The sequence below is a fragment of the Strongylocentrotus purpuratus genome, unplaced genomic scaffold (genome assembly GCF_000002235.5).
Source record: "Strongylocentrotus purpuratus isolate Spur 01 unplaced genomic scaffold, Spur_5.0 spur5_scaffold_14, whole genome shotgun sequence".
NCBI classification, from domain to species: domain Eukaryota; kingdom Metazoa; phylum Echinodermata; class Echinoidea; order Camarodonta; family Strongylocentrotidae; genus Strongylocentrotus; species Strongylocentrotus purpuratus.
Genome location: NW_022145599.1, coordinates 19,107,542 through 19,121,840, shown reverse-complemented (window position 1 = coordinate 19,121,840; position 14,299 = coordinate 19,107,542). Strand labels below are relative to the sequence as shown.

Genomic DNA, 14,299 nt, shown 5'->3' with positions numbered 1-14,299 from the left:
TTCCCTGCTAACAAAAACATACAAATCAATAATGTATGTACATGTATGTATGTATGCATTTCTATTTGTACAAAATAATGTGAATGGATCCTGCTGTATAAAGGTAAAAATTATTTCATCATTAACTCATTGTTTGACAGGATATGATTAGTTGTGCGTCGGTCAATGGAGGTGCGCACCATATTTGTCTTTATTTAGTTGATTGCCACTGTTTTTCTCACCTTATCTATGTTACTTTTGTATCTTTGCTTTTTCTTCTAATTTAATTCTACGGGTTATAGTCTTCTCTTAATCAGAACACTGTGCGCTTAGAAACATCAGTATTAAGCGCCTAATAAATGTTATGTATTATTATTATTATTACGGTACATAGACTGCCAAAATGAAGTGAATATAGATGTATTTTTTCCATTGCAAATGACAAATGTTGACTTTATATAAATATAACCCTAATCCATTGTATCATGGAGAAGTGTTTTTTTTTTCTCCCTTAAAGGTAAAGACCAGTATTGGAAATGCACCAATTTCAAAAAATGAAATGGAAGCTCTTTATTACCAATCATGTGAAAGAATATGTTTTGACTAGTTAATACATGATGATAACAATTTTGCTGGGAAACCGCCTACTACATGTAATTGATATATTTGGTAAATTAGTTTATCTATTGGTGTGTGAGAGATAAACCCATGTGTCATGCACGTGTGCGTAGTTCCATATATATCTTTCTGTGTACAGTGCTTGTAACTTTACGAAGACTGGGCCAAATTTCTTATCATTTTGACGATTCCAGAACCTTGCAGTACACACCAATACTTATATGCTAGATGATCAACCTTTTCTGATCGATTCCACATCGTTTCTTTCACAATGCAATCGCATGACCATAACTGGTCTTTATCTTTAAAGTACATTCTGAATGCTGACCAACCAATGCTGAAATAGATTATCAAAAAAGGTAATAGTACTGGGGAAGTTATAATCTGTTAAGAAACATGAATGAGCACTGGTATTGGTAATATACTACACACAAGAGATGGGCAAGGAGAGCTCTCTTTAGAAACAGAAGGGTGTTATCTCTGTATTAACTCAGATATTAGGGCGCTTTAGCAAAGAGACGGAAAGCACAGGAGACGGAGTGTTTAACCAACTGTGACGGGTCTCGCACTCTTGTTACCGTCGTGATATTTAAGCGCTTTCGCTGTCTGCTAAAGGCGACGGGGACGCAAAGTCCGTATCCAATTCCCGTATTGAACTGCACACCTGCTGCCTTTTGGTGCTAGGCTCTAGGGCCTTGAGGCTTGGCCGGAGCGCCGGGGCAATGGACCCCGCGGTGGGCTGTAGTGCACAGCGTGCAGGCACGTCATGCATAACAATGAAAAAGGTCCCCCAAAGTAGGCCTAAACGGCCAAATCATCAATTTATTGTAGATTTAGGTATAGAATAAGCTACTTATCGAACAGACAATGGAAACACTAGTAGATTCCCTGTTTTTGTAATGGTAAGTGCCCTGCATAGTTAGATCTAGATAAAAATTATTTGTCAGCTCTCTCTCTTATGTCGTGTTTAGGGAACGAACGCTATGTTGGCTGAGTACCGTTCCGAAAATCGACGGGACGGAGAGATTTCAGATTCGCGCATGCGCAGTTCGTTTTTTTCGCTCGCGTTACCGTCTCCTGTGCGTACCGTCTCGTTACTAAAGCGCCCTATTAACTCACGAGACTTAATACCCTTCTGGCTCTGAACAGCTTCATAACGATATCTAATCTGTTGAGAGCCAGAACTGCATTTAAACCTCTTCACCTGTACGTTATACCACAGAGTACTATGTCCCATTTGCAGGCCAAAAAAAATGAAAAGGTTAAATTCCAACGGCATTTGAAAGACAATACTAATTTAGAACTTCCCTAAAAAAGGTGGGGCTTGAAAATGTCTTCAAGTGGGAAAATAATGACTATTAGTTGTCAAATCGACTTAGGAGCTACAGAGCCAATAAGTAATAGTCTTGATTTTCAGACCATTGCACCGAATGGTCATACGTTTTATGCTGCAAAGATTCAATCAGTTTAATTTTGGCCATTACAAGAAGTGGGTTATTGATGTATACAAATGCTCACCCTTTACAGCTCATTTTATGTATGTTATTACCAAATAAGCCAGTCAGTCACTCAATAGTGTATGACAGTGAAGTCTAGAAAGTAAATTGGTTTCTTTGCATAATTTGAATATTAGAACACTGCTAACGTTTAAATTTCACAGATAGGACATACATGACATGTTCATAACTCCTGCAAAGTTCTACAGAATTTGAGGTTGGCTGCAAAAGGGACATAGTACCTTTAACACCCTTCTGGCTCCGAAGGGACAACCTGATCTATCTTCATGTATCAGATTACCATTGCCATGCACCAAGGTTGCTGGTGCCTGGCAGAAATCAATGTTTGCACATTGTTCAGCCCTCTGGGTTTTATGACACACCTACGCACTGAATCCTACCAGCATATCTGATGTGGCCCACGGACCCATGGTAGAAGAAACTGCCTCGCAAAGTTGCCATTATCATATTTTTGCCATTTCACATTACAATCACTCCACAATAGACTAGATTACTAATATATTCACACTGTATGCATACTTTTTTAAACAAAGGTTGTTTTTCACTACTGAAAGCTTGCTCTAGGCTTGCCCGACATAGCAACAAATGAACATGTAATATATGCAGACTGGATTCCGATTATTTTTGCCACCCCACCTTACAATCACTCCACTATAGACTACTTTACTAATATATTCCAATTGTATGCATACTTTTTTTGGACAAAGGTTGTTCATCACTACCTGAAAGCTTGCCTGACATTGCAACAACTAATACATGCAGCCTGGATTCTGAGTATTTTAGTTCATTTATTAATTACAGGTTAATGGATAACTTGTCACTAGGTCCTCAAGTAAGAAACATCCAGGAGTATGAATATGTTATTCAACTGTCTATAACAATCACCCTGTAAAACCCTTTGATCTACATGTATGAGCCTTAATTTTACAACAGAATTTAAAGATGAGCAAGATATGCGCTGTACAGGTAAATGGAATAATGACAGGCAGAGATGCCAACCTTCTTCGACAAAAAAAGTATTCTTAAGAGCAAAAAACAGTATTTTGGGACAAAAAACAGTATTTTTGAAAAAATCTCTCACCTTAACATATCGCCCAATCGAGCAGCTTAAAAAAAAACGGCAGTACCATGTATACATACCCGGATCGGAGTGCGACGTGCATACATTACATGTGGGTTGTTCGCAATGTGCGCAGTTTTGGGCCCGTATCACCATTCTGCGTGCATCGTTTGAAGACGTAGGTGCATAATACACTTACGACACAAGGCCCATGATCAGAAATTAAGAAAAACGTCACTAAAAAAAAATAATAATAAAAATAAATAAATAAATAAATTAAAAAATTAAAAAAACGTAACAAAACATACAAAAAACGTACTGCCGTATTCATAGTGAAAAAACGGGACAAATATGGCAAAAACGGAACAGTTGGCATCTCTGGACAGGGGTCTTCCCTTCTGCAGCATTTGATAATTGTGTATTTACGGTATCTATTAATGTGAATGATATCATTTACATGTATGTCTTCTTCTTAGTTCATCTTCATCTTTTACTTCACTTGTTTCTTTTTGAACTCCTCCTCCGACCTTCTTCTCCTTCCCTTTTCCTTCCTTCTCCTCCTCCTCCCTTCTCCTCCTCCTCCCTCCTCCTCCTCCTCCACCTCCTCCTCCTCCTCCACCTCCACCTCCCCCTCCCCCTCCCCCTCCTCCCCTCCTCCTCCCCCTCCTCCTCCATTTTTCTTCTTCTCATCTCCTTCTTCTCCTTTCTCTCCCTCATCTCCTACAGCACCTTCTTAGCACCTTCTTATTCTCTACTTCTTCTGAACTCTCATTTGATTTCTTCTTTTGTTACAGTATGTATCACAATGCCCCTTGTATCTGCTACTACATGTATGTGCCTTTTCTGTTTATATCCTTTGTCTCTCGCTTATCCTACAGTATGTATCTCAGCAAGAGCATCTATTCAGACCCCAAAGGTAATTAAATATGTGAAAGTACCAAACTCAACACCCTTCTGGCTCAAATCAGACATTATGTTCTCTTTTTCAGAATATCTCTACCTTTTTGGGGTGCTGGTAACTTAAACTTAGAACATAAAAAATATGTATTTTATGGTAGAAGGCAGACAGGTGTATGTCAAAGATAATATATTTCATAAGCAAGTTTCTACAGTGACCTGACCTACTTTCCCTCCCGCCCATTAGGGTCTCTCACCATGACAACCACTACTCAAAGGCAAACTATAGTCTACTCATGAAGACTTGCTCTGAAGTTTGAATAAACATCCATTCCTATTTTGAAAATCAAAAGTTTATACAACACACAAAAATATTCACAAATGTGTGAAAGTGGTAAAAAAGATTCGCTTAAGTTCGATGCTGCAAAATAATTGACTCACAAACTAGCAAACATTTATAATTGGCAATTTGCAGGTGTTTTTTGCCACAAAAACAGCTGCTTTTTTTCCTTCTTCTTCTTGTTCTACCATAACCAACAGATCATTGACAACCTTTCCCTCCCTCACCCATTCTCTTTTCATTTACTTTTCTTTTTTTAAAATTTTGGTCAGCCATTTGGCCAGCATTCACAACATAGTTGTGCAATACAAATATATTAATCTTGACTCTATTTCATGTCGGAAGTGATCTAGCTACAAATGTAAAACAGTCCGTTTTTAGAGACTAAGGTTATCTAGAGGCGGAGACAGGTTAGCCCTCCAGGGAGAAAGAGTAGGGAGAAAAATGAAAAGAGAGAGAGAGAGAGAAACAAGTGAGATGGAGAGAGACAGAGGGTGGAGACAGCGAGAGAGACTGAGAGAAGAGAAAGAACTATCTTGAATTGTACTAAATATACCCATTATCACAAAAAATGTCTTCCACAGATCACTCGACCTCTCCGTAAAACTTGACAATAAATTGTACATTAAGATTCCAACTGCAGAGGCCATCGAAAACAATAGGTTTTCACCTAAACTGCGATCTTGATGATCCTTGATTGTCAAGAAAATTTTGGATCGAAGTTTGGGAGAAGTTTTCTCTTGATATACTGGACTTTTCGACTTCGCCAGCAGTGGAAATAAATGGAGACGTGTAAAATTGTTAATCGTTGACGTGGAAACTTGTATGACGAGAAAAGGTGAGCCATATTTTGTGTTGAATTGGAGCTGATAAAATAGGATTTTAAGTTTGCTGTGAAAAGTTTTAATCTATAACTTAGAGATAGTAATTTCAATCAAGATGAAATTAGAAAATAAAAACTGTTCTTGCACTCTTGAAAATGAGTCCTGAATGGGAAATTGCAAGTGGAGTATTAGAGCCACAATAATGCCTAACCTGCTCGCACTGTATCTAATATCATTTCAAGTGGTCGTTTCATGCTATTTTTCTTTATGAATATGAAGAAGAGCACTTAAAAGTCATTGTAACCTATTGAGAGAACAACAATTCCTGGTTTCAATATCACTCGTAAAGACACAATACAATTCTTTATTGGATTACCTGGAATAATGTTTATTTTTTATGAGTGAAAGGATGAAATTTGAAGAATGAAAAATTATATATTCAATTTCCTTTTAATAATATATGTACATGTACATGTACATGTTGTATGTAGAATTGTAGATTTGTTAATATATAGCCTACAGGCTTTTGTGTGTTAAGATTATTATAGAAATTTTTTACATAATTTCTAAAAAATTCACTCTAGATCATATACTTCACAGGAAGTAAACAAAATACTTGAAGATTGTGTCGCGACTCAAGTGTTAGATCTATGAATGTTGCAGAATCTCAAGAAGTGATATAATTGTAAAACATTGATCACTGTCCACAATAGTGTATACAACCTGTAACATGCACACCGTAGTTCTACTATTTTTTATAAATAACGTCACCTGGGTAATCAATTTTGGGGGAAAATAGAAATGGAAAAATGTCATTGCATGAATCATAATCATATAGATTTTTTTGTTTAATATTATTAGATAGAAAAACTTACTATTCTACTGGTGGAGTATCTGAAGACTCTTTTCTAATTTCAATTTCTTACTCCCTCTAGAAAAGTACAGTAACTGAATAATAGGATTTTTCATTCATAAAACATAATTTGATTTGTGTTTGGTTAATTTTTAATCAAGTTAACCATCATTTATGACTTTACATGAAACTCCAAACTAAATGTACATGGATAGGCTTGTTTTATGCAATCTTTCAAACTTGAAAATCTAAGTTAAATCTTTAAAGGTACTTAGTAACATTGTGATGGTTGATTTCACAAATCTGTTGAATCAGGATGCAAAACACGTAAAATTATGTTTGTATGTATGGATTATCCAACTACGATGCCCCAAATCCGAAATTAATTCACGCAATATGAAGATTTTTAACAAAGTTCAACAGGTTTTCGAACGGGCGTCGATGTGCGGCGCTTCTGAATTTACATTCTCCCAACCATTTTTTGAATTTTCCCAACCGTTTTTCCATGAAAAAAAGACATAAAAACAGGCTATAAAAAAATGTGTCAACACTAAAACGTCTGGAATGGAATGTAGAGCCATTTTATTGCTTTGTGAGATTTCCATTCAACTAAAATGTCATTAAATTGTAATAATATAGTTGGGAGAATTAAGGAATCGATCAGATCAGTTTTTCCCCATTTGTACCATGAATATTGGTCCGTTTTCGCTCAAATTTTCAGATTATCTTTAATTGTACATCTAGCATTGAAGTCAATGCCTTAGCACCACTATCTCTCATCTGAACAATGTTACAAAGTCCCTTTAAGACTGGGATAAGATATGTCAATGCTCAAAGAACAATTCAAGATAAAAATTTGGGCCCCCACCCCTGAATGTTAATAATAAATATTAACACTATACAAATCAGCCCATCTTTTAAAAGTGCTTGCATTGAACTTAATTTATGACTCTTACAGTGTACACTCAACAGACTTCATTTTTATTCACGGTACAGAGTTACTCATATTCAAAGACTTGATTATTAACATTCATCATTCATCAGTTTTAAACATAACTAGACAGAACTTTTTTTTGTAAAAATCATCAATAGTTAAACATTTTTCCTGAAATACAAGACTTTTAAAAGGGCTGTTACATGTGGATCTTCTCTCATATGGTTTATCAATACATTTTACTCTCAATGACATACCTGTATCATACATACATATTTAATACACTTCTTGCTTCATGTATGTAGCTTAGAGCATTACCTTTTCAATAAGTTTTGTTAAACATGGGCTACAAATACATTTCCCTTGAAACAACTTTTTCAATTCCACCTTTTCCTTTGTTTTATGAACTGCATTCTTTCCAGATGTCGGGCTTAGCGCAGCAATTCCTGTACATCTTTGGCAGACTACAGGAAAGCCCTGAAACCAACCGTGAGGAATCAGACGAATCAGAGATTGATATCGACAGTTTGGAAATCATAGAGCCGATAGAGGAAGTATGTGAGGTAATGAGCGAGGTATCATGCATTTAAAGGCATCGTTTAACAATAAAATCTGAGATGCATGACCCAATGAGAAGTGACTGTGATATGGTGTAATATTGAAGCCCTAAAAAAACTGCGCTTCAAAATGATCATGTAGTGCCACAAAAAAGTAAAAATCTTTGAGTGACCGGTTTTACCATACTCAATTTCCCTAATAGACTGTAGTGTTATAAAAACCGTTATGAAAAGAAATTTTTAAATTTTGATTTCCAATCATAAATATCTTGATAATCAAACAGGCGATCGGCTTGTAAAAGTCATGGGGTTCTTCACTGACCTAAAAGTTTATAATTATGATTGCAGCATGAGCTAAATCCATGATTTGTTTCAGAATCTGAGACAAAGTTAGCAGATCCCTTTAAAGATTCCATGCATGTGAGAAAAGAGGAGTGCTATTTGTACCTGGGTATAGTAATAGTAGGCAATGTGACTTTGTCCTTGTTAGTGTCTTTACAATTACTACCATTCTGAAGCTTTTTTGAGGACTTTTGTAATTGCAGAGTTTTTCATAACAAAATAAGAAATATTATCTAATAATCTTACAAGTTTCTAAAGTTATTACAACTTAATCAGTGTCTGTTTCACTTGTTACTAATCTTTTGCATAAAACCTATGTATGTTATTCAAAGTTTTGCATGGATTAGACTGTATTTAATACTAACAAGTTACATATCATTTTTTTTTAAAGGGAAGAGGGAAACCAAAAGAAAGAGAAGAAAAGAAAAGAAAAGGAAGGGGACGAGGAGGAAAACAGAAAGCAAGGAGAAAGAGAATTATAAAAATAAAAAAAGATAGAGAAAATAAAGAAAAATAAAGAAAAAGCAAGAAAAAGCGAGCCAAATCAGGCGATTAGATTTAGACGAGTCATTATTACATTCACATTAACGGAATTTCAAACATTGTTTTACGATGAAAAACCTTTCACCAACTGAAGAAAAAAAAATCAAATTAATCCCTTGTATAGATCTCCTAAACCTTATGGCTGATTGTTCAATGGAAACAACACATTCATCTATAACAACCCTTCTAAAAAATATGGTGACACCCCCCCCCCCCCCCCCCCCCCCGCCGCGTTCTTGTTCTTGTTAGTTGAACTTAAGACTGTTTTTCTTTAATTTAGTAAAAGAGTGTGCACCAAATCAAGCCATTTATGCATCAATTAAAAAAAAAATCTTCAACTTCTGAGGAAAGCACCTCCCCCCTCAGACACCCCCCTGCATGGCACGCCCATTAGGCCCCCCCCCCCCCTCCAACAAAATAACCAGGCGCCGCCCCTGGCTTTCCATGTGTAGTAGGTCATAATTCACAGACACCAGACTTGATGGAAAAAAGCCTTTGCCCAGGTTTTATGATTTGTATCATATTGCGTGCATGACATTTCACAAAATCTGTTATAAACTTTGAAGAATTGATACTATTTTCTGTATGTTGTATAGCCTATAGGCCTATTCATAATCATTTATTTTTTACATACATGTATGAAGTTTGTCGAACTTCACATTTTTTCATGATTTATCTGAAAAAGAATTAATCAATATTAGTGTATCCTAAGGCTGTGCACAACCATGTAATGAGGTACCCGAGTACACTCCCAGGATTACAAGCGAATACTCGAATATTCGGGCGCAATGTTTTTTTTTGCCACCACCATACCACGGGAGCAGTATCCCAGGGCCGTCTCCGAAAAACTCATGCAATTTTACTTTGAGTTGCAGTTGAAGACGCCGATTCAATAATAATAATAACAGTAAACTATGCTGTTTTAAAAACAAAAGATGGCACAATAATCAATTTTCTTCCGAGTCCAAACAGAAATCCGGACATTTAGTCCCAGTTTCTGAGTAGTGAGTTTGACTGATTGAGTTGGGAAACATTTTTACCGACGGTACCATGCCAGCGGACGCCGCTGCGGACGCCGCTCTCCCTGGCACGGGTAAGCGTCGGCCCGGACAGTGCCAGGTGACCGGGATTTAAAATTTTTTTTTTTTGAATGTTCGAGTAAGAGAAATCGTACTCGAGTAGTTGTCAACAGTGCGGGTACTCAAGCATTCGACTACTCGTCGCAGCCCTAGTGCATCCACACAAATACACTATCAATATTGTTTGGCGTTCAACAATAAGGGATAGAGCAACGTCCATCTGGCGCTGCTCAGTGGCTGCCGGGCTCACGATCAATTGGGCAAAAAGAATTTCCGTTTCGGTTTAATAAAATTTGGAGTGGACTATTAGGCTATTATTATTATTATTATTAATATGACTTGGATGCTGGTGTGAGGAAATGAGATTTTGTGAGGGGAAACTGCTGCACAATACAATTGCATACCGTACGGACGGTGGAATGCGGGTGCGCACACGTGTTAAGTTACGGTGGCTAACTTAACGCCCTCGCCCGCACCCCACCATTGGTACACTGACTTTACGGTACGCATTTGTACTGCATGTGAAGCAGTTTGCCATGAATCCTAGTTTGAGAAAGTGTATTATAAATCTTTGGTTTTAGGAAAAATACTCCAAAAAAGATGAGAAAATTTACACGAAACAGGTAAGAAACACAACGACTTTTAAATCATGACAATTATTTGTACAATTGATGAAGATTTGGTCGGTTTTCGTTAAGTTTTAGTAGAGTATCTCCACGCCGGAGCTACAGGTCAAAGTTTGGATATGATTCTGAACTACCGGCTTTTTGTACCGCCCATATTTTTGCTCGATACCAAATGAATTGGCATTGCCCAATCTGAATCTAGATAATCTTCACTATTTTTTTTTAAAGGATGAACTAAAAGTATACTATTAAACAGACACAGCTGAGTATATAACAAACGGTCGACTCATGTGACTCCCAGTCATTCTTTATCTTCATACATGTAATTCATATCACACTGTACACTGCACAGCGACAGTGGACATCATTCAATTTCAACGTCAACATGAACGGTCATCATCACCCGACACATAGATCTAGTCACAGTCGCAGACGTAGACACAGGCTTAAATTCACAGACTTACCGTAAATTTTCCAAAGAATGGACACTTTTCGGTTTGACAGGGCCGAACCACCCTTTCGATTTTGAAAGCATAGTGCTGGACTTCAACACTATGTATCTGTAGAACAGATGGAGTGCTTAATTCTATTTTTTCGTTGTAGAACAAGCCTCTGATTTCACCGGATTTGTGATGATAGTACAGTAGCTCATTCAGCTGTGGTCTTATGGGCCATACTGTAAAACAGATTTAGCCTAATTGCAGACGTTAGCAATAATTAAATGTAAATTATTCGATAATATGTGATACTTGCAACAATTATGATTATGATGGTGGTTATTATGATGATAGTGACGATTACAATATTCACCACAACAACAATAACAATAATAATATAAATATTACAATAATAAGTGATGATAATAATTATTAGTAGTAATTATATGAACATAATGAAAGTGATGAAGATGATAATGGTAGTACTAATATATCTTGAAATGTCACGTTTAGAATAAGAGCATGAAGGGCCTCTAGATGATTTTGCTTCGAGTTCTTTTTTCTTATTGAAGTCTCCATCAAAAATTTCCCAAGAAACTGAAGAAAGTAAAGGAACACATGCAGTTTCAGGATAGTTACCCCTGGACAATCGGAACAATCACTCCTACAGGACATTTGCCCCCTGGTAAATTACTCTCAGACGCGGATTCAGGATTTCTTAGGGTGGGGGCCCAAATTTGAAATCAATTTTAAATTTAGTGTGCTGAAATATGAAAATCTTGCCGGCCAATATTTCGCTTAGTGGGGGGGGGGGGGGGGGGGGGGGGGGGGGGGGGGAGTGAGCACTTTTTTTTTGTTTGGCCCTCGAAAATTTGAAAAATTGCACCCCCTTCCCTTGAGCGCGAGAGGGGGGGGGGCATCTCCAAATGAAGGTAGAATTAACGTTAAAAAATGTAAAAATACACATTTTGATCCCCCACTGATTACTCCCCGGAAATTCATCCCCTAGGCCTACCCCCCCCCCCCCAACAAAAAAAGAGGACAATTACCTCTTCCCCCTCGGAAAAAAATCTGCTTTTATTAAAACCTAATTAATATAACAGGGTGCATAGACCTGGGGGGGGGAGGCAGGACGTTAATTGTCTTATTTTATGGTTTTTAGGTGTGGGTGTGGGAGGGGGAAATTGTCAAAGGGGGTAATTTCCCCGGGGGGGGGGGGTAATTGTCCTCAGGGTATTTATCCTGATACGAAGGAATAAATCATACGCCAAAATAATGTACAACTACAAGCAGGTAAAAATAAAAACAATCATAAAATTCACAATATTCACAATGATGCACTGCATAAACTATAGTATAACCCCACCCCCCCCCCCCTCCCAACTCAGTGTTATTTATAAGGGTTCGCATATGCAAGTTGTCTTTATTATATTACGAGGGACGACTGAGCCTTTTTGACAAGATTTCATGTGTTTTTTAAGTGAAACTTTGCATTATACCGTGTGAGTCCCAAAAAAGTTTACACTAATTAGAAAATCTTACGGCAGATGTGTCAACCAATAGGCCTACCCACTGCTTGCAAAAATACATTAGTTAACTGGGCAACAATAAATTGCATTACATCATACGAACATTTTTTAAAGCGGTTGGTGTATAAGGTGTGTTTCCTTCTATTTTTAGAAAACTTGTGATAAAATCAATATTTCCTGCCGTCTAAAGATACCTATGTTTATGGGAGGGAAGCAACTTAAAAATGTCCGTCATTTAGACGTTTTAAAAGACACATGCAGTACTATAAACTTGACTTTTTTTATTCAGCCTTTAAATTTAGTAGTAAATATAGTAAATATAGACCCCAAAAGTCCAAAACACAAAACGTAATAGGCCCGAGAACATTACCCTTATAAAGCGTGATTTTGGACTCAATGCCTCTTGTTTTTGTTCATGTTTCCCCCTTAGATATTCTTCCTCCTTTTTAAGGAAAGGGGGTATGCCGGAACTCTTGACTAATATAGCCCCAAGCCGACACCATTATGTCAGTGTTAATATTGATATTAAATAACAATTATACCTTACATTATTACAAATAAACCACATAGATGCCCAAACTTAGTTTATGGCGGCTCAAATATTGGTAATATAAGTAGCCCCCCCCCCCCCCCCAAGCACGTACGCATGCGGGGGGAGGGGGTTGGACCCCCCTCAATTTCTTTTACGTGTGTGATTTTTGATGACCCCCCCCCCTTTATTTATTTATTTTAATTTAAAAAAAAAAAAAATCAAAGATAAGATTACTGTCTTTTACAATGATCGCATTACCAACTCAACTTTACCTTTAAAATTTTTACATGCTTAATTTCATGGTGGCATTTTTAGAAGTATAAGTCCACAAAAAGTTTAGGCGCTGGTTTTAATCACCAGTCATTTCGATGGCGTGCGCTGAACGAAATATCGGGCGGAAAAATTTTGAAATTTCTAGACCCCCCCCCCAAAAAAAATTAAAAAATGTGTTCTCAACCCCCCCCCCCCCCCCCCCCCCCCCCCCCCCCCCGCTTATTCAGCGGCTGGCTAAGTCGTTGCGAAATTTTCGGCGCGATTTAAAAATGTTAAACCCCCTCCCCCTTGGAAAAATCCTGAGTACGCATGGGGGGGGGGGAGTTTTTGGTGTTTAACACCCCCTCAATGATTCTGTCAATGGCGCCGCCCAACAAAAAAAAAAAGTTAAAAAAGCTTCTTTTTTTGTTGCTCAAGGACAAGGGGTTGGGTGTTGAGTAAAAAAAGGTATACACTACCCCCACCTCCCCCTGTCGAAAAAGTTAATGATGCAATCCTATTTTAAAACTCCCCCTTCAGAAATTCCTGCGTACGCCACTGAGACCCCCCCCCCCCCCCCCCCCCCCCCTCGGGCGGTAAATTTCAGTATTGTCGTTCTATTCGTTTAGACCACAGAACTGTGGTTGAGACTAGTCAGAATGACGTCTCTGTTGTGCCGTATGGCTCAAGGCTGGTAATAACATCGTAGTCTTCACAGATTCTACACGCCCATCATGCATGGCAGAGGGGCTAGTATTATTATAGCTAACCTAGCTAGCTCACTACCCTCAGCTAGCGGCGGCGAGTGCGAGCTAAATACTGGCGCCTGAGCTGACAAGACGTACGGTCGAGAAGTAGCGGAGCTGCATTACTAACTCAGCTAGTAGACTACCTGTATTTGCATGAAAGCATCAATATTTAATTGATCAAATATTGTTGTCTATTGTCGACGGTCCAATGGCCTTTGCTTCCACCAAGAAATATAGTATGGGTATTACGGTAAGTAATTCAAAAGGAAATAGGATCTCTAGCTCCACCATCCATCATTAGCCTAGAAGTCTAGGGCCCTAGGCTAGGCTACTAAATTTTTGACCATGGACCCTACTAGGGTCCATGGTTTGACTCTGCTCTGCCGTTTGCTTGCTGGCTGGCTGGCTTCACGCATCAAGGAGCAACGTCGCCTGAATCATGAATTTTTACTTCTTTTGTTGTTGAAATAAATTTCTGCTTCAGGTACTGGAGATAACTAAACTTCATTTTCTTTTCTGAAGTGTTGTGAAAGATTTCAAAATGTTGTGTGATTGTGTCATTTCAATTCATGTCAAAAAGAGATGGAGTCAAATTTCAAAACTTATCTTGAGTTGCATGAGACTTGATTAA

The 14,299-nt window shown here is 37.8% G+C and overlaps 2 protein-coding genes across 3 annotated transcripts in view; one reads left to right on the top strand and one right to left on the bottom strand.

Annotated features, from left to right (window-relative positions):
- LOC579783 (protein CLEC16A) overlaps positions 1 to 10,860 on the bottom strand; it is a 104,667-nt gene extending 93,807 nt beyond the window's left edge. The window contains exon 1 of the mRNA XM_030984386.1: positions 10,634 to 10,860. Within this exon, the coding sequence (XP_030840246.1) occupies positions 10,634 to 10,704 (71 nt within the window). The 5' untranslated portion in view covers positions 10,705 to 10,860. The remainder of the gene's footprint in view (positions 1 to 10,633) is intronic.
- Positions 10,861 to 13,643: 2,783 nt separating this feature from the next.
- LOC579654 (probable low-specificity L-threonine aldolase 2) overlaps positions 13,644 to 14,299 on the top strand; it is a 34,729-nt gene continuing 34,073 nt past the window's right edge. The window contains exon 1 of one of the 2 annotated variants that reach the window (XM_030984385.1): positions 13,644 to 13,918. In XM_030984385.1, coding sequence (XP_030840245.1) covers positions 13,877 to 13,918 — 42 coding nt within the window. In that variant the 5' untranslated portion in view covers positions 13,644 to 13,876. The remainder of the gene's footprint in view (positions 13,919 to 14,299) is intronic. The other variant, XM_030984384.1, reaches the window with a different exon arrangement.